The sequence below is a fragment of the Scyliorhinus torazame genome, chromosome 3, assembly GCF_047496885.1.
Source record: "Scyliorhinus torazame isolate Kashiwa2021f chromosome 3, sScyTor2.1, whole genome shotgun sequence".
NCBI lineage: Eukaryota > Metazoa > Chordata > Chondrichthyes > Carcharhiniformes > Scyliorhinidae > Scyliorhinus > Scyliorhinus torazame.
In genome coordinates, this window is record NC_092709.1 from 3,207,540 (window position 1) to 3,230,718 (window position 23,179).

The window sequence follows — 23,179 nt, forward strand, 5'->3', positions numbered from 1 at the left end:
AATATCCTGGGGGGGAGATTTGTTAGTGCTCTCTGGGGGGGTTTAAACTAATGCAGCAGGGGCATGGGAACCTGGATTGTAGTTTTAGGGTACGGGAGAATGAGAGTATAGAGGTCAGGAGCACAGATTTGACGTCGCAGGAGGGGGCCAGTGTGCAGGTAGGTGGTTTGAAGTGTGTCTACTTCAATGCCAGGAGTATACGAAATAAGGTAGGGGAACTGGCAGCATGGATTGGTACCTGGGGCTTCGATGTTGTGGCCATTTCGGAGACATGGATAGAGCAGGGACAGGAATGGATGTTGCAGGTTCCGGGGTTTAGGTGTTTTAGTAAGCTCAGAGAAGGAGGCAAAAGAGGGGGAGGTGTGGCACTGCTAGTCAAGAGCAGTATTACGGTGGCGGAGAGGATGCTAGATGGCGACTCTTCTTCCGAGGTAGTATGGGCTGAAGTTAGAAACAGGAAAGGAGAGGTCACCCTGTTGGGAGTTTTCTATAGGCCTCCAAATAGTTCTAGGGATGTAGAGGAAAGGATGGCGAGGATGATCCTGGATAAGAGCGAAAGTAACAGGGTAGTTATGGGAGACTTTAACTTTCCAAATATTGACTGGAAAAGATATAGTTTGAATACATTGGATGGGTCGTTTTTTGTACAGTGTGTGCAGGAGGGTTTCCTGACACAATATGTTGACAGGCCAACAAGAGGCGAGGCCACGTTGGATTTGGTTTTGGGTAATGAACCTGGCCAGGTGTTGGATTTGGAGGTAGGAGAGCACTTTGGGGACAGTGACCACAATTCGGTGACGTTTACGCTAGTGATGGAAAGGGATAAGTATACACCGCAGGGCAAGAGTTATAGCTGGGGGAAGGGCAATTATGATGCCATTAGACGTGACTTGGGGGGGATAGGTTGGAGAAGTAGACTGCAAGTGTTGGGCACACTGGATAAGTGGAGCTTGTTCAAGGATCAGCTACTGCGTGTTCTTGATAAGTACGTACCGGTCAGGCAGGGAGGAAGGCTTAGAGCGAGGGAACCGTGGTTTACCAAAGAAGTGGAATCTCTTGTTAAGAGGAAGAAGGAGGCCTATGTGAAGATGAGGTGTGAAGTTTCAGTTGGAGCGATGGATAGTTACAAGGTAGCGAGGAAGGATCTAAAGAGAGAGCTAAGATGAGCAAGGAGGGGACATGAGAAGTATTTGGCAGGTAGGATCAAGGAAAACCCAAAAGCTTTCTATAGGTATGTCAGGAATAAGCGAATGACTAGGGTCAGAGTAGGACCAGTCAAGGACAGGGATGGGAAGTTGTGTGTGGAGTCTGAAGAGATAGGTGAGATACTAAATGAATATTTTTCGTCAGTATTCACTCAGGAAAAAGATAATGTTGTGGAGGAGAATGCTGAGACCCAGGTATTAGAATAGATGGCATTGAGGTACGTAGGGAAGAGGTGTTGGCAATTCTGGACAGGCTGAAAATAGATAAGTCCCCGGGGCCTGATGGGATTATCCTAGGATTCTCTGGGAGGCCAGGGAAGAGATTGCTGGACCTTTGGCTTTGATTTTTATGTCATCATTGGCTACAGGAATAGTGCCAGAGGACTGGAGGACAGCAAATGTGGTCCCTTTGTTCAAAAAGGGGAGCAGAGACAACCCCGGCAACTATAGACCGGTGAGCCTCACGTCTGTAGTGGGTAAAGTCTTGGAGGGGATTATAAGAGACAAGATTTATAATCATCTAGATAGGAATAATATGATCAGGGATAGTCAGCATGGCTTTGTGAAGGGTAGGTCATGCCTCACAAACCTTATCGAGTTCTTTGAGAAGGTGACTGCACAGGTAGACGAGGGTAGAGCAGTTGATGTGGTGTATATGGATTTCAGTAAAGCGTTTGATAAGGTTCCCCACGGTAGGCTATTGCAGAAAATACGGAGGCTGGGGATTGAGGGTGATTTAGAGATGTGGATCAGAAATTGGCTAGCTGAAAGAAGACAGGGTGGTGGTTGATGGTAAATGTTCAGAATGGAGTTCAGTTACAAGTGGCGTACCACAAGGATCTGTTCTGGGGCCGTTGCTGTTTGTCATTTTTATCAATGACCTAGAGGAAGGCGCAGAAGGGTGGTGAGTAAATTTGCAGACGACGCTAAAGTCGGTGGTGTTGTCGACAGTGAGGAAGGATGTAGCAGGTTACAGAGGGACATAGATAAGCTGTAGAGCTGGGCTGAGAGGTGGCAAATGGAGTTTAATGTAGAGAAGTGTGAGGTGATTCACTTTGGAAGGAATAACAGGAATGCGGAATATTTGGCCAATGGTAAAGTTCTTGGAAGTGTGGATGAGCAGAGGGATCTAGGTGTCCATGTACATAGATCCCTGAAAGTTGCCACCCAGGTTGATAGGGTTGTGAAGAAGGCCGATGGAGTGTTGGCCTTTATTGGTAGAGGGATTGAGTTCCGGAGTCATGAGGTCATGTTGCAGCTGTACAAAACTCTGGTACGGCCGCATTTGGAGTATTGCGTACAGTTCTGGTCACCGCATTATAGGAAGGACGTGGAGGCTTTGGAGCGGGTGCAGAGGAGATTTACCAGGATGTTGCCTGGTATGGAGGGAAAATCTTATGAGGAAAGGCTGATGGACTTGAGGTTGTTTTCGTTGGAGAGAAGAAGGTTAAGAGGAGACTTAATAGAGGCATACAAAATATCAGGGGGTTAGATAGGGTGGACAGTGAGAGCCTTCTCCCGCGGATGGAAATGGCTGGCACGAGGGGACATAGCTTTAAACTGAGGGGTAATAGATATAGGACAGAGGTCAGAGGTAGGTTCTTTACGCAAAGAGTGGTGAGGCCGTGGAATGCCCTACCTGCAACAGTAGTGAACTCGCCAACATTGAGGGCATTTAAAAGTTTATTGGATAAGCATATGGATGATAATGGCATAGTGTAGGTTAGATGGCTTTTGTTTCGGTGCAACATCGTGGGCCGAAGGGCCTGTACTGCGCTGTATCGTTCTATGTTCTATATTCAATGTGACTCACTTTGAATAAGGGGCCCGAGCGGGGAACGTTTTTTCCAATGGAGAGCCGGAACTCCCCATTGTAACGCGAGATCAGGACACCATTTACAAATGGAAAACACCTTGGGCTGGATTTAATGCAGCGCGTCACATGGGAAACCTGATGGCTTGGCCCACTTTATCATGGGAGAAGCCCCACGTCAGCCTGACAAGACCACACAAACTCCTCCCATTCAGTCGGAAGAGAAGGGCCTGGCATGGGGATGCCAGGGGAGTGTTAATTAGAATCACTGAAGATGTAGCAGAGTAGTTGCTGAAAGCCACGCCCCTGCAGTTGGCTCTGACTCTCTCTCTCGCTTCCCCCCCCACTGTCCCGCAACCCTCCTCTCCTGCAACACCCCCAGATCCCAATATCCCCATCCCGTCTGCATTCAGACGGGGGTCACTCAGTCTTCCTGGTCCTCTGGTGAATGCATTACTGCCATTTGCCAACTCTCCCTCTGGTACTGGTGACATGAGGAGCTGTCTGTTTCTGATTAGCTGGCAGTCCTTGGTGGGTGGGCTTCCTTACCAGGGGTCTCAACCGCAGGGAAGGTCCAACAGAGGCACTTTGATTCTGTCGAGCCTCCCACACAGAATGAGGGGCATTGTCTGGGTCTCTGACTGGTCTGCAAGACCCCTGTCGGCTCAACAGAATCCTGAACCTTAACTTGTTGATTTAATGTGGATTTGGATCACTGCAGGATTGAACTAGGTCATTTCTTCCAAGTCAGATTTTACAAATAATTTTTAAAAACATGGTCAATTAAGTATTGTAATTTTACAAAATGTGTTAAACTTGTAAAATATATTTAAAGCACATGGGGAATGTTGCGAAGTGTCCTCCATTAGCACATTTAATATACAGAGAAAATATCATGTTTACCATTCCTCTGTAAATTCCATGGTATTTCAGTCTAAAGGTCTGGGCGCCTCCCTTTTGTCTATCAATGTTTGACAGAGCCATGGTACATTTTTTAAATGAAACTCAACTGTGCATGTTTAAAGATTACATCTTTTAAAGAAAATGACACTGTATGATGTATATTGTAAGACACGGTATTATACTCCTAAAAGTGCCAGCCATGTGACTGGTGCTGCTGTTAGTTTGGGTTTTCTCAATGCCTTCATTTATTTGGAACTGAACTCATTAAATCCCACTTGTTTATGAAGGTTCGATGGTTTCCAACATACTCAGGGGATTCCTTGAAGTTCTCATTGGGATTGCAGCGGGAGCTGCGATTGGATTGTTCCTCCGATACTTTCCCAGCAGGGACCAGGTAAGGAGAAGCATGTCTGTTATTATAATTCCTGAAGATATTGCAAAATAAGAATACAGCAGTCATTATGTTAGCCATATTAATAAAATAATATAAAATTGGTCATGCAGTTATAATTGCTGAAAAATTAAATATGGAACCCTCCTGTTGTTTTCTCAGTGTTACTTTTAAAATAATTGGAGCAAGGATTTGCAACATAGCCTTTCTGAAGAATTGTGGTTGCGTTTTCTCTTCAGAGACCATGATGATGAGATAGTTGTTCTTCTGCAGTTAGATGCAAATCTCAACAAATTTCAGATTTTCTAAGCATGTGTTACAATTCGCTCTGTAACATCTAGCTGCTGAAAAATCTGTTTGTAAAACCGAAGTTTGTCAATTCTGTAGGTACCCACCAGGATAGTGCATGCCCCATAGAATTGTTTCCTCTTTGACCCATGCAAGATAATGGCTCGCCCTTCCTGATCCCTATGTTGTAAGAGGAAGATGGTAACATTGACAGGTCAAAACTGGCCACCTCCTTCGAAAGCAACCTCCAAATCAGGCCATATATTTCAGGGAAGTAATATGAACAACTTTAAAGATCCAGCTTGAGCAGTTCAAATGTAGTGTAGGTACCACATTATGGAAATTATAATTGCATGATTATTGTGTCTTGCTTAAAAACTAACTGTGTTAACAATGTGCGCTGTTATTAATGTACACATTGGCAAGCATGTTCAGGGGATTAAGAGATGCATGGTGAGTTACCAATCCCCAGATGGTCAATTTAAGCCATTCTACCATTTACTTCACACAGCATCTCGCCTTTGGTGGTCCTTTAATTCAATTAATTTGCTGAATTTGCATATTATTTGACCATTAAACGGGCTATAGAAAATTAGTACTTGTAATTTTCTTATTATAAAATGTATTGTGTCATTAATGTTATAAAACATCCCGTGGCTCTTTACAGGAGCATTATGAAACAAAGGCTTTTTCAGTCTCTCTCTTTATCTTCACTCTTCATCCGGTTTTTCCTTCTCTTTGTTTTTCTTTCCAAACCTGATTTGACTTTAATTCACCTGAATTTCCATCTCCATTGTTTCTTTCTTTTCATTGGTCATAGGTTAAGGAGATACACCATTTGGAGGTTGTTGTTTGGGAGAGGCTGCTTGAGGGTAAATCCACATTTGGCATGTGGGAGTCTTTTAAGGAGCAGTTGATGGGAGTGCAGGACAGGCACGTGCCGGTAAAAGGAAGGACAGGAAAGGCAGGATTCGGGAACCATGGATGACCAGGGAAATTGTGAATATTGTCAACAAGAGAAAAGATGCATATGTGAGGTACAGGCAACTAAAAGCAGATAAAGCACTTGAGGAATACAAGGAAAGTAGAAAATAGCTCAAACTGGGAGTTAGGAGGGCAAAAAGGGGTCACGAAATGTCCTTGGCAGACAGGATTAACGAGAACACCAAGACATTTTATACTTATATTAGGAACAAGAAAGTAGCTAGAGAAAGAGTTGGTCCACTCAAAGACAAAGGAGGGAATTATGTGTAGAACCAGAGGAAGTAGGTGAGGTCCTTTATGAGTAGTTTGCATCGGTATTCACAAAGGAGAGGAACATGTTGATTGGTGGTGACTCAGAGGGATGTGTAAACACTTCAGAACAGGTCGTTATTATGAGGGAGGAAGTGTTAGGTGTGTTAAAAAGCATTACGGTAGACAAATCCCCAGGGCCAGGTGGCATCTATCCCAGATTACTGAGGGAGACAAGAGATGACAGCGCTGGGCCTCAAACAGAAATCTTTGTGTCCTCATTGGCCACAGGTGTGATCCCAGACAATTGGAGCATAGCCAATGTTGTACCGTTATTTAAGAAGGGATGCAAGGATAATCCAGTGATCGGCCAGTGAGCCTGACGTCAGAGACCGTGAAATTGTCAGAAAAGATTCTCAGAGATAGGATCTATGCACATTTGGATGGCTCATTAGCGACAGACAGCATGGTTTTGTACAAGGGAGGTCATGTCTCACCTATTTGATTTAATTTTTTGAGGAGGTAACAAAAATGATTGACGAGGGAAGGGCTGTGAATGTTGTCTACATGGACTTTAGTAAAGCATTCGATAAGGTCACTCATAATAATAATAATAAAAGTAGTAATAATCGCTTATTGTCACAAATCGGCTTCAATGAAGTTACTGTGAATAGCCCCTAGTCGCCCCATTCCGGCGCCTGTTCGGGGAGGCCAGTACGGGAATTAAACCCGCGCTGCTGGTCTTGCTCTGCATTACAAGCCAGCTGTTTAGCCCACTGTGCTAAACCAGCCCCAGGTGTGGAAATTGGCAGGCTGGTGCAAAAGATTAGATCATATGGGGTCAGGGGTGAACTAGCTGGATGGATCCAGAACTGGCTTGGACGTAGAAGACAGAGGGTAGCAGTGGAAGGGTGTTTTTCCGAATGGAGGTCTCTAACTAGTGGTGTTCCGTAGGGATCAGTTCTGGGACCTCTGCTCTTTGAAATATATATAAAAGACTTGGAAGAAAACGTAGCGGGTCTGATTAGCAAGTACTAAGATTGCAGGAGTTGCGGATAGTGATGAAGATTGTCAGAGAATACAACAGGATATAGATCGGCTGCAAAATTGGGCAGAGAAATGGCAGATGGAGTTTAATCCAGATAAATGCGAGGTGATGCATTTTGGTAGATCCAATTCAGGTGGGAGCTATAAAATAAATGGCAGAACCATCTGGAGCATAGAGACACAGAGAGATCTGGGCTTGCAGGTCCACAGATCCTTAAAAGTGGCAGCACAGGTGGAAATGGTGGTAAAGAAAGTGGCAGGCTTGTTTTCATAGGACAGGTATCGAGTATAAAAGCTCACAAATTATGCTACAATTATTTTTTTTTTTAAATTTAGAGTATCCATTTTTAAGGTGAAAGGTGGAAGATATAGGAGGGATATCAGAGGTAGGTTCTTTACCCAGAGAGTAGTGGGGGCATGGAATGCACTGCCTGTGGAAGTAGTTGAGTCAGAAACATTAGTGACCTTCAAGCAGCTGTTGGATAGGTACATGGATTACGGGAAAATTATATAGTGTAGATTTATTTGTTCTTAAGGGCAGCACGGTAGCATTGTGGATAGCACAATTGCTTCACAGATCCATGGTCCCAGGTTCGATTTCGGCTTGGGTCATTGTCTGTGTGGAGTCTGCACGTCCTCCCCGTGTCTGCGTGGGTTTCCTCCGGGTGCTCCGGTTTCCTCCCACAGTCCAAAGATGTGCGGGTTAGGTGAATTGGCCAATGATAAATTGCCCTTAATGTCCAAATTGCCCTTGGTGTTGGGTGGAGGTGTTGAGTTTGGGTAGGGTGCTCTTTCCAAGAGCTGGTGCAGACTCAGGGGGCCGAATGGCCTCCTTCTGCACTGTAGATTCAATGATAATCTATGATTAATCTAGGACAAAGGTTCGGCACAACATCGTGGGCCGAAGGGCCTGTTCTGTGCTGTATTTTCTATGTTCTATGTTCTATCCAATTCATTTTTACCTACCCTGCACATCTTTGCGTTGTGGGGGCGAAACCCACGCAAACATGGGGAGAATGTGCAAACTCCACACAGACAGTGACCCAGAGCGGGGATCGAACCTGGGACCTCGGCGCCTTGAGGCAACCATGCTAACCACTTGCGCCACCGTGTTGCCCAAATGTTACAATTATATAGAGCGTTGGTTAGGCCACATGTATCCAATTCTGGTCACCGCACTACCAGGACGTGGAGGCTTTGGAGAGAGTACAGAAAAGGTTTACCAGGATGCTGCCTGGTATGGAGGGTATTAGCTATGAGGAGAGATTGAATAAACTGGGATTGTTCTCCCTAGAGAGACGGAGGCTGAGGGGCGACCTAATAGAAGTTTATAAAATTATGAGGGGTACAGATAGGGTGAACAGTTGGAGGCTTTTTCCCAGGGCGGAAATGACAATTACAAGGGGGTACAGGTTCAAGGTGAGGGGGGAAAGGTTCAGTGGAGATGTGCGGGGAAGTTTTTTTTACACAGAGGATGGTGATGGCCTAGAATGCACGGCCCAGTGAGCTGGTTGAGGCAGATACGTAAGCAACCTTTAAGACTTATCTGGATAGGCACATGAACAGACGGGGTATAGAAGGATACAGGAGGTTGGACTAGATAAGCCACGTGATCAGCACAGGCTTGGAGGGCCGAAGGGTCTGTTCCTGTGCTGTATTGTTCTTTGTATTCACACAAACTTGCATTTCTATAGCACCTTTAATGTAATAAGTTGTCCCAAAGCACGTAACAGGAACATTGCAAAGAAACATTAAGCACAAAGCCACACAAGACAACACTGGGGCAGGTGGGCAAATCCTTGACCAAAGATTGTGGTCACAATACACCTCTCAGAAGAGGGGAGGGAGAGAGGTGCTGGGAGCTCACGGCAATGATTACAGGCTTCCCAATATTTAATTGCAGGAAATATCTGCTCATCCAGTACTGAATATCAGACAGGCAGCCAGACAGTAAGAAGTCTTACAACACAAGACTTCCGGTGGCGGCAATGAGTGAGTGAGCCGCACATTCGGGGGCTCTCACTCCGGCGGGATTTGAGGACCTGGTTCCCCGGTTTTGCGGGACTGTGGAGCGCTGGAAAGACAACCACGGAGGTGCTGAGGAACGGGCAGAGCTGCATGGAACTGCGGGAGAGCAGAAAGCAGCGCAAACGGGAGAGGAAGGGACAAAGGCAACGGTGCAGGGGAAGCTGACCCGGCAGCAAAGACGGCGGACCTGCGGACCTCGGACCCGGCGATCCAGCAGGCGCTGGAAAACATGCTGCAGGTGATAAAGAGCAGTTTTTAGTCGTTGAAGCGGGATAACTTGGACCCACTTCAGAAGGCAGTGGATCAGCTGAACCAGAGATTGGATGCCCAGGACGAAAAAGTTAAGGAGCTGGGGGAGGCGGTGGAGGAGCAGGCGGACGCACAGACGATTGCTGCGCTAGCAGTCGACGGGTTGAAGGAGAGACAGAGAAGACTGCTGGACAGAGTAGAGGAGCTGGAAAATAGAGCCCGGATACAAAATCTGAGGATGATCGGCCTCCCGGAGGGGGCGGAGGGAGCTGATCCCACAGCGTTCGTGGCGGACCTGTTAATGCAGCTGATGGGGGCTGAAGCCTGTCCGCGACCGCCGGAGCTGGAGGGGGCACACAGAGTACAGGCGAGACAGGTGCGTCCGGGGAAAAGGTGCGTCCGGGGAGGGCTCCCCCCGTCCGATGGTGATCAGGTTCCACAGGTTTGTGGAGAAGGAGCGGGTGTCCTTCGCATTTACCAGGACCTAAGCCAGGAGGTGGCCAGGCGGCGAGCAGCCTTTAAACAAGTTAAGGAGGTGTTGTTCAAAAAGCACGTGAAGTTTGGTCTGCTCTTCCCGGCCCATCTTTGGGTTACGCATCAGGGCCAACACCACTACTTCTCCGAGCCCGAAGAAGCAATGGACTTTGTGAGGGATCAGGGGCTGGTCTCGAAAAAAGGTCCCACGGACACAAGCTAGGGTCCGAGAATTACTGGTTGAAGGGACGCTTACTGTGCCTGGACTGCAGGTCGACTGTTTACTGCTTTAAAGGTGCCTTGTGTATTTTTTAGTGGGCAGTTTTTGCCTGTGGGGGGAGGGTATCCCCCTCCCCTCTTTTTTCCCCCCCCCCCTCTCTCCCCCTCCCCTCTCCCCTCTCTTCCCCCCCCCCCCCCCCCCCCTCCCCCCCCCCCCCCCCCACCCCACCCTCTCTCGAATGGTCTTTTTCCTTGTATTGCGGTGTTATATATTTCTTTTTTTTCCTTTTGGGTGCTCAGAAAGGGACTGGGTTATCACTGATCTGTGTACACAGCTGGGACTGCATTGTCCCTGGAGCAGCCTCGCGTTGCTGTTTGATGTTTACATCTTGTTTGATCTTTCCCATCTTAGTGAGACTGCTCCAGTGGGTCGGAGTGGGGGATGGTGTGCTGGGGAGTGGGGAGATGAGGTCGGGGAAACAATGGGAGTGAGACAAGGGGGCGCCGGAGCGATGAGTCACCGGGCTAGCAGATTGGCTAGTCAAGGGAGTCAGGTGGGGGGGGGAGAATACAGCCAGTGAATGGCAGGGGTGGGGTTATCAGGGGATGTTGCTAGGTGGGGGGGGGGTTATTTTGCTAACGTGGGGGGGGATCTGAAGTAGGTAATGGAAAGGAGGTCAGGGGTGGAGGCAGCCAAGAGGCGAGCCAGAAATGGCACGGCGCATGGGCTGGGGGCGGGCCCAAGAAAGGTTATGGCTGACCAGCGGGGTGGGGGTTGTGCCCCCCAACCAGGCTGATCACCTGGAATGTCAGGGGACTAAATGGGCCAGTTAAATGCTTTGTGTTCGCGCATTTGCGGGCTCTGAAGGCGGACGTAATTATGTTGCAGGAGACACATCTGAAAGTGTCTGACCAGACTAGGCTAAGGAAGGGCTGGATCAGCCAGGTCTTCCACTCGGACTTGGATTCTAAGTCCAGGGGGGTAGCAATTATGATCAATAAGCGGGTTCAATTTGAGGAGGAGGGCGTAGTCGCAGACGGCGGGGACAGATTCCTTATGGTAAGGGGCAAGCTGGAGGGGAGAAGAGTGGTGCTGGTGAACATATATGCGCCAACTTTATCAACAGAGTGCTGGGGAAGATCCCGGACCTAGACCCACGTAAGTTGATAATGGGGGGGGGAACTTTAATACGGTCCTTGACCCGGGGCTGGACCGGTCATGTCCCAGAACGGGCAGACTCCCAGCAATGGCAAGGGAGCTGAAAGGGTTCATGGAGCAAATGGGGGCTGTGGACCCATGGAGAGCCAGACAGCCGACGGGAAGGGGCTACTCGTTCTACTCGCATGTTCATAAAGTATATTCTAGGATTGATTTTTTTATCTTGAGCAGGGACAGTGTAGGGGAGGTAAAAGAATACGGAATACTCGGCAATCACTATCTCGGACCATGCCCCGCACTGGGTGGACCTGCAGGTCGGGGGGGGGGGCGAATTACCAACGCCCTCAATGGAGGTTAGACGTAGGACTGTTGTCGGAGGAGGGGATATGTGATAGACTGCGGAAGTGTATGCAAAATTACTTGCAGGTGAACGATACGGGGGAGGTTTCAGCAGCGACCCTGTGGGAGGCGCTGAAGGCAGTAGTGAGGGGGGAGCTGATCTCAATTCGGGCTCACAGGGTCGGGGCAGACAGAGCAGAAATGGACAGATTGGTTAGGGAAATTCACCGGATAGACGAGGAGCATGCGGGGTCCCCGGGGGAGGACCTACTCGGGGAGAGACGGAGATTGCAGGCGGAACTGGGGGTGCTATCCACGAGTAGGGCCGTGGAACAACTTAGGAAGCCGAGGGGAGTGGTGTATGAGCATGGGGAGAAGGCCAGCAGATTGCTGGCGCAGCAACTCAGGAAGAGGGAGGCGGCCAGGGAAATAAGTAGAGTGGTTGATGGGGAGGGGAGCAGAGTGGAGGACCCGTCAGGACTGAATAAGGTATTTCGGGACTTCTATAGTAAGCTGTACACTTCAGAACCCCCGGAAGAGCCGGAGGAGATGAAAAGGCTCCTGGATGGACTAACCTTCCCAAAAGTAGGCAGGGGACTAATGGACGGGCTGGGGGCCCCGATTAGAGCGGAGGAGGTATTGGGGGGCCTAAAGGCCATGCAGTCGGGGAAAACCCCGGGACCGGATGGATACCCAGTAGAGTTTTACAAGAAGTTCTCGGAGATAGTGGGACTGGTCCTGACAAAGATTTTTAATGAGGCGAGGAACAGAGGGACCCTGCCACCGACGATGTCGCAAGCCACCATCTCGCTGATACTGAAGCTGGACAAGGACCTGGAATCCTGCGGGTCATACAGGCCAATCTCCCTGATCAATGTGGATGCCAAGCTCCTGGCCAAGGTCCTGGCGACTAGAATTGAGGACTGCGTACCGGAGGTGATTGGGGACGATCAGACAGGGGTTGTGAAAGGCAGGCAGCTGACAGCTAACTTGAGAAGATTGCTTAATGTGATCATGATGCCCCCGACGGGCAAGGAGGTGGAGGTCGTGGTGGCAATGGATGCTGAGAAGGCCTTCGGCCGGGTGGAGTGGGGCTACTTGTGGGAGGTGCTTGGACGGTTTGGGTTCGGGGAGGGACTGGTTAATTGGGTCAGACTATTGTACCAGGCCCCAAAAGCTAGCGTTAGGACGAACAGGATAATGTCAGATTATTTCAGACTACACTGCGGGGACCAGACGGGGTGCCCACTCGGGGGGGGCGGGGGTGGGGTGGGGTGGAACATAGGGTCTCTCTCTATACGGACGACCTGCTCCTGTACGTGTCGGACCCACTGGCCGGGATGGAAAATATATTGGAAACATTGAGGAAGTTCGGCCGGTTCTCAGGGTACAAATTAAATATCATAGATCATAGAATTTACAGTGCAGAAGGAGGCCATTCGGCCCATCGAGTCTGCACCGGCCCTTGGAAAGAGCACCCTACCCAAGGTCCACACCTCCACCCTATTCCCATAACCCAGTAACCCCACCCTACACTAAGGGCAATTTTGGACACTATGGGCAATTTAGCATGGCCAATCCACCTAACCCGCACATCTTTGGACTGTGGGAGGAAACCGGAGCACCCGGAGGAAACCCACGCACACACTGGGAGGATGTGCAGACTCCGCACAGACAGTGACCCAAGCCGGAATCGAACCTGGGACCCTGGAGCTGTGAAGCATTTGTGCTATCCACAATGCTACCGTGCTGCCCCGCAAATATGGCCAAGAGTGAGATGTTTATGGTGCAGGCGAGGGGCCAGGAGAATAGACTGAAGGAGCTGCCATTTAGGCTGGTTGGGGAAAGTTTCCGGTACTTGGGATACAGGTGGTACGAGACTGGGGCAGGTTGCATCAGTTAAATTTGACGAGGGTGGTGGAACAAATGAAGAGGGAGTTTCGGAGATGGGATGCACTCCCGCTGTCACTGGCGGGGAGGGTGCCGACTGTAAAGGTGGCAATCCTCCCTAGATTTCTGTTCATCTTCCAGTGCCTCTCGATCTTTATCCCACGGTCCTTCTTCAAAAGGACCGGCAAAATCATCATGAGCTTTGTCTGGGCGGGAAAATCCCCGCGGGTGAAGAAGGCGATGCTTGAAAGGAGCCGCAGCGAGGGGGTACTGGCATTGCCGAGTCTGATCAACTACTACTAGGCGGCTAACATAGCCATGATAAGGAAGTGGATGGTGGGTACGGGGTCTCTCTGGGAGCGGGTGGAGGCGGCTTCGTGCAAGGGCACCAGTTTGGCAGCCCTGGTCACGGCTCCCCTACCGCTGTCGCCGGCCAGGTACTCCACCAGCCCGGTGGTGGGGACGGCTCTGCAGATATAGGACCAGTGGAGGAGGCATGTTGTGGGGATGGGGGGGGGGGGGGGGGGGGGGGTGCGTCTGTTTGGGCTCCAATATGTGATAACCATCGATTCACCCCGGGAACATGGATGGAGGGTTTTGAACATGGCGGCGGGCGGGGGTGGGGAGGGTGGGCGATATGTTCCTGGAGGGGAACTTTGCGAGTTTGAGGGGCTTGGAGGAGAAATTTGGGTTGGTAAGGAGAAATGACTTTAGGTACTTACAGATGCGGGACTTTGTACGCAGACAGATCCCATCCTTCCCACGCCTCCCGCCAATAGGGATCCAGGACAGAATAGTCTCTAGAGGACAAGGAGGAGAGGGTAGAGTCGCGGATATCTACAAGGCGCTCATGAAGGGGGAAGAGTCCCAGACGGAGGAACTGAAACTCAAATGGGAGGAGTTTGGCGGGGAGATGGAGGACGGGCTGTGGGCGGAAGCTCTGAGTAGGGTAAATTCAACCGCAACATGTGCCAGGCTCGGCCTGATTCAATTTAAGGTCGTTCACCGGGCCCACATGACGGTAGCTTGGATGAGCAAATTCTTTGGGGTAGAGGACAAGTGCGCTAGATGCGCGGGAGGACCAGCGAACCATGTTCACAAGCTTAGAGGGTACTGGGAGGGATTTGCGGGGGCCGTGTCCCGGGTGCTGAAAACAAGGGTGGTGATGAGTCCAGGGGTGGCAGTTTTCGGGGTTTCGGAAGACCCGGGAGTCCAGGGGGAGAAAGAGGCAGATGTTCTGGCCTTTGCTTCCCTAATAGCCCGGCGGCGAATACTGCTGGCATGGAGGGACTCAAAACCCCCGAAGACCGAACTATGGCTTTCAGACATGTCATGTTTTCTGGGTATGGAAAAAATTTAGTTCGCCTTGAGTGGATCTGTACTGGGGTTCGCCCGAAGGTGGCAACCATTCATCGACTTCTTCGCGGGAGAGTGAACGTCAGCGGGGGGTGGGGTGGAGATTAGAGTAGAGTAGGAGGGATAAATAGGCGGGTAGTGTCTAGGGGAGAGGAGCGGGCATGTGCAGTATGGTTTGATTGAAGCAGTGGTTTTATATTGATGGTTTTATATTGATGTTTGCACATTTCTGTTAGCTGTAACTGTTTACAATGCAAAAAAAAACTCAATAAAATCATTTGTTTAAAAAAAAGAAGTCTTACAATAGCTTTCGGAGCGCTGCTCCTTCCTCAGGTGAACATTCACCTGAGGAAGGAGCTGTGCTCCGAAAGCTAGTGATTCGAAACAAACCTGTTGGACTTTAACCTGATGTTGTAAGACTTCTTGCTGTGCTCACCTCAGTCCATCGCCGGCATCTCCACATCATAGATAATTAGGGCCATTCTGGACTTAGTGTTATGTAATGAGCCAGACTTGATTAAAGATCTTAAAGTAAGGGAACACTTAGGGGACAGTGATCATAATATGGTAGAATTCAATCTGCAATTTGAAAGAAAGAAGGTAGAATCAGATGTAAAGGTGTTACAGTTAAATAAAGGTAACTACAGGGGCATGAGGGAGGAACTGACGAAACTCGACTGGGAGCAGAGCCTAGTGGGAAACACAGTAGAACAGCAATGGCAGGAGTTTCTGGGAGTAATTAAGGACACAGTACAGAGGTTCATCCCAAAGAAAAGAAAGGTTATCAGAGGGGGGATTAGGCAGCCATGGCTGACAAAGGAAGTTAGGGAATGCATCAAAGCAAAAGAGAAAGCCTATAATGTGGCAAAGAGTAGTGGGAAGTCAGAAGATTGGGAAGGCTACAAAAACAAACAGAGGATAACAAAGAGAGAAATAAGGAAAGAGAGGATCAAATATGAAGGCAGGCTAGCCAGTAACATTAGGAATGATTGTAAAAGTTTCTTTAAATACATTAAAAACAAACGGGAGGCAAAAGTAGACATTGGGCCGCTCCAAAATGACGCTGGTAATCTAGTGATGGGAGACAAGGAAATAGCTGAGGAACTAAATAAGTACTTTGCGTCAGTCTTCACAGTAGAAGACATGAGTAATATCCCAACAATTCAGGAGAGTCAGGGGGCAGAGTTGAATATGGTAGCCATCACAAAGGAGAAAGTGCTAGAGAAACTAAGAGGTCTAAAAATTGATAAATCTCCGGGCCCAGATGGGCTACATCCTAGAGTTCTAAAGGAGATAGCTGAAGAAATAGTGGAGGCGTTAGTTATGATCTTTCAAAAGTCACTGGAGTCAGGGAAAGTCCCAGAGGATTGGAAAATCGCTGTTGTAACCCCCCTGTTCAAGAAGGGAACAAGGAAAAAGATGGAAAATTATAGACCAATTAGCCTAACCTCGGTTGTTGGCAAGATTCTAGAATTCATTGTTGAGGATGAGATTTCTAAATTCGTGTAAGTGCAGGGTCGGATTAGGACAAGTCAGCATGGATTTAGTAAGGGGAGGTCGTGCCTGACAAACCTGTTAGAGTTCTTTGAAGAGATAACAAATAGGTTAGACCAAGGAGAGCCAATGGATGTTATCTATCTTGACTTCCAAAAGGCCTTTGATAAGGTGCCTCACGGGAGACTGCTGAGTAAAATAAGGGCCCATGGTATTTGAGGCAAGGTGCTAACATGGATTGACGATAGGCTGTCAGGCAGAAGGCAGAGAGTTGGGATAAAAGGTTCTTTTTCGGAATGGCAACCGGTGACGAGTGGTGTCCCGCAGGGTTCAGTGTTGGGGCCACAGCTGTTCTCTTTATATATTAACGATCTAGATGACGGGACTGGGGGCATTCTGGCTAAGTTTGCCGATGATACAAAGATAGGTGGAGGGGCAGGTAGTATGGAGGAGGTGGGGAGGCTGCAGAAAGATTTAGACAGTTTAGGAGAGTGGTCCAAGAAATGGCTGATGAAATTCAACGTGGGCAAGTGCGAGGTCTTGCACTTTGGAAAAAAGAATAGAGGCATGGACTATTTTCTAAACGGTGACAAAATTCATAATGCTGAAGTGCAAAGGGACTTGGGAGTCCTAGTCCAGGATTCTCTAAAGGTAAACTTGCAGGTTGAGTCCGTAATTAAGAAAGCAAATGCAATGTTGTCATTTATCTCAAGAGGCTTGGAATATAAAAGCAGGGATGTACTTCTGAAGCTTTATAAAGCATTAGTTAGGCCCCATTTAGAATACTGTGAGCAATTTTGGGCCCCACACCTCAGGAAGGACATACTGGCACTGGAGCGGGTCCAGCGGAGATTCACACGGATGATCCCAGGAATGGTAGGCCTAACATACGATGAACGTCTTGAGGATCCTGGGATTTTCTTCATTGGAGTTTGAGGTTGAGGGGAGATCTAATAGAAACTTACAAGATAATGAATGGCTTAGATAGGGTGGACGTAGGGAAGTTGTTTCCATTAGCAGGGGAGACTAGGACCCGGGGGCACAGCCTTAGAATAAAAGGGAGTCACTTTAGAACAGAGATGAGGAGAAATTTCTTCAGCCAGAGAGTGGTGGGTCTGTGGAATTCATTGCCACAGAGGGCGGTGGAGGCCGGGACGTTGAGTGTCTTTAAGACAGAAGTTGATAAATTCTTGATTTCTCGAGGAATTAAGGGCTATGGAGAGAGAGCGGGTAAATGGAGTTGAAATCAGCCATGATTGAATGGTGGAGTGGACTTGATGGGCCGAATGGCCTTACTTCTGCTCCTGTGTCTTATGGTCTTATAATTTAGCAACATTGGAAGAGTTGAGAGTGGTGGTGATGAGACTCCAGATTCCTTGATGCCCTCATACCATTATCAGCAAGTTGGAAAAGTCTCTGTCTAATGAGGGACTGTAAGATACTGCGCTGCAACCAAATTATGCCCATTATATGAATCAACATATGAGTTTCTATTGTTGCTTCAATGCATGTATTCTATTTCCTCTTTCCAGGATGTACTGTCTCATGTCCTTATTGTCTCTCTTGTATGTCAATTCTCTAAGTATTGTTTTATAGCTGGTGAATACTGAAGAAAATATATTCCCCAAGCACTAAAAGAATTTTGACTATTGTATTCTGCAAATGCAGTGATAGTGCCTTGAGATTGACTTTATTACTCAGTCCTGAAGAAATATCAGTGATCATGTTGTGTATTTGCTGACTATTTTACTCACTTGCTCGATTCAACAGTATATGATGGTTTAGAAGCTATTTTGTCAACAAACAAGTTGAAGAGGGGTTGTGTGTGATTACAAGGCGAACCTAAGCGGGAGTTGCCCTGTATGCAGTAAGGTAATGATACACCAACAGTTTCTAGCAGTATGGCGCTGCACATGTTTGTGATTTTTACTATAATTGATAGTCAGCACTGAACTAAACACACCTGAAACAGATTAATGTGTGATGACTAAAGTGCAATTAACCAAATTATTAGGTATTAGTACTGACTAAACTAAGACGAGCTGCAATTTTCTGCATTAAAAGATTTTTTATTTAATCAGGCCTAAGCTCTAATAAGTGATCTTGCTAATGTCTTGGTGATTATTTACTAATCTATTATAACTGTGTTTAAGGCAATCGGAAAGTGTGCACTTGATGTAATCTACCGAATGTGGTGTTACTGGCAGTGGGACTGTACCACCAAGGCAGATAATATTGATGACGCTTAACAATTCTGGATCTGAGAGGTGGCTAGCAAAGCAACAAAAACAACCTGTTTGCCAGTAGTTATTTTCTTTCAGATAGTAGATAATTTCACCAAGGTTGGGGATTCAAGAAGTGCAAACACATTCATTAATTTGCTTTGGGAATTCTCCATGGAGCCAACATTCTGGGAACAAGGGAGCACCTGCAAAATGTTTAGAAGGCCTAATTTCGATTTTAATTTTATGTATTTCGCCCGACAAACGAAAAAAGATATATTTTAGCCCCTCTATCTTCATTTCACAAGTGTGTGTATGTGTGGGGGGCGGGATCGGGGTCGTGTGTGTCCTTCACTATCTTACCTTTATCCGAGAGTTTGTTGGGTCAGTGGGCACCATGAAACCTTTCACAGCAGAAAGTGGTTGGTGATAGATTCGGACCTACTTGGAGCCTGGTGACCAGTGGTCGTCTTCAGGGATCAGTATTGGGATCTTTGCTATTTACTATTTTTGACAATGACCTTTATGTAGGTATGGAGGAAATGATCTGTGAGGGTCAAGACTGTGGAAGATGCTTTACTACTACAGGTGGATCCAGATGTGTTGGCTGATTGGGCCTGTGAGCTGCAAATGAAATTTAACTTGGAAAAGTGCAACGTTTTGCATGAATGCTGGACAAATACTTAACGTGTGCACATCCTTCAGAGTAAGAACTGAAGTCAGTGGGGAAAGAGATCTGAACATTTTAATGCTTTATCATCCAAAGGTTCACAACCAATGTTGTGAAACTGTAGCTAAAAACAAATAGCTTTCCAGGATGTATTTACAGAACAGTTCATTCCTCGAATAATTAACCGTATCATTTTGTCCTGTACAAGATATATGTTAGGCCCAGTTTAGGATGTGTGTCCAGTTTTAATCTCCCCGCCTGACGAGCGGGGAGACAATCCATAACTTGCTGCTTTAATCCAGGTCGAATTTAAGTCAGGTAGGGAGCTACCTACACTGACAGTGTTGTTTAAACATAAATGTCCAGAGTTAACTACAATGGATAGACTGGGGTTAAGTAAGCTTCCCTGCTCCAATAAGATAGCTGTCCAGTTGCCCGACTTGTATGATCAGCCCAGCTGTGTTGTGATTACATTTTTCCCACGACTTTCTAGTTTGGGAATAATTTGAACTGCTCATATCACAGGGCACAGTGGTTAGCTCAGTCGCTTCACAGCTCCAGGGTCCCAGGTTCGATTCCCGACCTGGGTCACTGTCTGTGTGGAGTCTGCACGTTCCCCCGTGTCTGCGTGGGTTTCCTCCGGGTGCTCCGGTTTCCTCCCACAGTCCAAACATGTGCAGGTTAGGTGGATTGGCCATGCTAAATTGCCCTTAAATTAAGTGGGGTTACTGGTTTACTGGGATAGGGTGGAGGTGTGGGCTTAAGTGGGGTGCTCTTTCCAAGAGCTGGTGCAGACTCGATGAGCCGAATGGCCTCCTTCTGCACTGTAAATTCTATGATTCTATGATATCAGCTCCTTTCCTTGTATGGCAAAAGTAGACATTGGGCCGCTCCAAAATGACGCTGGTAATCTAGTGATGGGAGACAAGGAAATAGCTGAGGAACTAAATAAGTACTTTGCGTCAGTCTTCACAGTAGAAGACATGAGTAATATCCCAACAATTCAGGAGAGTCAGGGGGCAGAGTTGAATATGGTAGCCATCACAAAGGAGAAAGTGCTAGAGAAACTAAGAGGTCTAAAAATTGATAAATCTCCGGGCCCAGATGGGCTACATCCTAGAGTTCTAAAGGAGATAGCTGAAGAAATAGTGGAGGCGTTAGTTATGATCTTTCAAAAGTCACTGGAGTCAGGGAAAGTCCCAGAGGATTGGAAAATCGCTGTTGTAACCCCCCTGTTCAAGAAGGGAACAAGGAAAAAGATGGAAAATTATAGACCAATTAGCCTAACCTCGGTTGTTGGCAAGATTCTAGAATTCATTGTTAAGGATGAGATTTCTAAATTCTTGGAAGTGCAGGATCGGATTAGGACAAGTCAGCATGGATTTAGTAAGGGGAGGTCGTGCCTGACAAACCTGTTAGAGTTCTTTGAAGAGATAACAAATAGGTTAGACCAAGGAGAGCCAATGGATGTTATCTATCTTGACTTCCAAAAGGCCTTTGATAAGGTGCCTCACGGGAGACTGCTGAGTAAAATAAGGGCCCATGGTATTTGAGGCAAGGTACTAACATGGATTGACAATTGGCTGTCAGGCAGAAGGCAGAGAGTTGGGATAAAAGGTTCTTTTTCGGAATGGCAACCGGTGACGAGTGGTGTCCCGCAGGGTTCAGTGTTGGGGCCACAGCTGTTCTCTTTATATATTAACGATCTAGATGACGGGACTGGGGGCATTCTGGCTAAGTTTGCCGATGATACAAAGATAGGTGGAGGGGCAGGTAGTATGGAGGAGGTGGGGAGGCTGCAGAAAGATTTACACAGTTTAGGAGAGTGGTCCAAGAAATGGCTGATGAAATTCAACGTGGGCAAGTGCGAGGTCTTGCACTTTGGAAAAAAGAATAGAGGCATGGACTATTTTCTAAACGGTGACAAAATTCATAATGCTGAAGTGCAAAGGGACTTGGGAGTCCTAGTCCAGGATTCTCTAAAGGTAAACTTGCAGGTTGAGTCCGTAATTAAGAAAGCAAATGCAATGTTGTCATTTATCTCAAGAGGCTTGGAATATAAAAGCAGGGATGTACTTCTGAAGCTTTATAAAGCATTAGTTAGGCCCCATTTAGAATACTGTGAGCAATTTTGGGCCCCACACCTCAGGAAGGACATACTGGCACTGGAGCGGGTCCAGCGGAGATTCACACGGATGATCCCAGGAATGGTAGGCCTAACATACGATGAACGTCTTGAGGATCCTGGGATTATATTCATTGGAGTTTAGGAGGTTGAGGGGAGATCTAATAGAAACTTACAAGATAATGAATGGCTTAGATAGGGTGGACGTAGGGAAGTTGTTTCCATTAGCAGGGGAGACTAGGACCCGGGGGCACAGCCTTAGAATAAAAGGGAGTCACTTTAGAACAGAGATGAGGAGAAATTTCTTCAGCCAGAGAGTGGTGGGTCTGTGGAATTCATTGCCACAGAGGGCGGTGGAGGCCGGGACGTTGAGTGTCTTTAAGACAGAAGTTGATAAATTCTTGATTTCTCGAGGAATTAAGGGCTATGGAGAGAGAGCGGGTAAATGGAGTTGAAATCAGCCAGGATTGAATGGTGGAGTGGACTCGATGGGCCGAATGGCCTTACTTCCGCTCCTATGTCTTATGGTCTTATGTTAAAATCTTTGTCTTGTATTGTGTGATTATAGTGAGATTTTTATACAGAATAACAATGAATAACAAAGTGAAATTACAAAACAGCACTCTGGGGCTACAGGTGATGTGATAAATGATAGGAGCAAAACATGAATGGTTTTAACCACGCCTGAGCCTTGAGATTAGATTAGTAGCCTGCAATTACTGAGCCGCATTCTTACTGGAAACCTTACCAGGTGGTGTAACTAATTTTGGCCTCTTTTGTGCTGGATAAGAATGGTTAGTATAACTTAATGCAGTGATTGTCATACCGATTGTTAGTAATTACGATATTAGAGACATCCGGTTGCGGCGATGCGGAGCTAAGCCGCACGATTCGGCAACTCCCGCGAAGACGGACTTTTGGGCTCGCTAAGGGAGCCCCAACGGAACTTTTGATACAGACAACCCGTGGGGAAGGAAGGAGAGAGGTCCCCTACTAACCTGCATGGATCGGACCCGCAGCGAAACGGCGAGGAAAGCGGCCCTGGAGCAGCGGGAGAAGAAAGAGAAAAAAAGCAAAATGGCGGCGCCCACGGACAAAGAGGAGATGCAGGAGTTCATCAAGCGCTGCTTCGAGGAGCTGCGCAAGGAGATGGTGGCGCCTATGCTGGCAATAATTGAAGGACTTGGAGCAACCCAGAAAGCCCAAGAGGTGAAGATCCAGGAAAAAGTGAGTAAGAACGACGACGAGCTCGTGGGCCTGGCGGAGAGAGTGGGGCGGCAAGACACAAGACGTGGGTGGGAAGACTCGAAGACCTGGAGAACAGGTCGAGGAGAAACAATTTGAGGATCCTGGGTCTCCCAGAAGGAGTGGAGGGGGCCGATGCCGCGGCATATGCGGGCACAATGATTGGGACGCTGATGGGTGCGGAGGCCCCCCCGGGATTGCTGGAGCTGGAAGGGGCGCACCGAGTGCTGGCGAGGAAGCCCAAGGCAAATGAGCCGCCAAGGGCGATGGTGGTGAGATTTCACCGGTTTACGGACAGAGAGAGCGTCCTGAAATGGGCCAAGAAGGAACGGAGCAGCAAGTGGGACAATGCAGAGATCAGAATATACCCGGACTGGAGCGCGGAGGTCGCTATGCGGAGAGCAGGTTTCAACCGGGCCAAAGCGGTGCTGCATCGGAAAGGAGTGAAATTTGGAATGTTGCAGCCAGCGCGACTGTGGGTTACACATAATGGCCAACACCACTACTTCGAAACGCCCGAAGTTGGACTCTAACTGAGGGTTTGTGAGGGTGGGGGGTGTTTGAGGGTTGAAGTATGATAGTTGTTGTATATAGGGGGTCAACCACACGCATGAAATGCTATATGGGCTGGGGGAGAGAGACAAGGCCACGACAGGAGCTGTGCCATAGGGGGCCGGGCAGGCTCTGGAAAGCGCGGGGTTTTCTTTCCCGCGCGCGGCAAGAAAGGCGGGAAGGGGTACAAAGGAATGTACATTGACTGGGAGATTCCCACACGGGGGGGGGGTCAAAGGGATGGCGGGGAAAGCCGGGGTCAGCGGGTGTCAGCTGA

General features: G+C 48.0%; 1 protein-coding gene across 8 annotated transcripts in view; it reads left to right on the plus strand.

Moving 5' to 3' along the window:
* LOC140408248 (sodium/hydrogen exchanger 9B2-like) overlaps window positions 1-23,179 on the plus strand; it is a 261,503-nt gene that overhangs the window by 188,178 nt on the left and 50,146 nt on the right. For all 8 annotated transcript variants that reach the window (XM_072495199.1, XM_072495192.1, XM_072495196.1 and 5 more), the window contains one exon: window positions 4,209-4,315. In XM_072495199.1, the coding sequence (XP_072351300.1) occupies window positions 4,209-4,315 (107 nt within the window). The remainder of the gene's footprint in view (window positions 1-4,208; window positions 4,316-23,179) is intronic.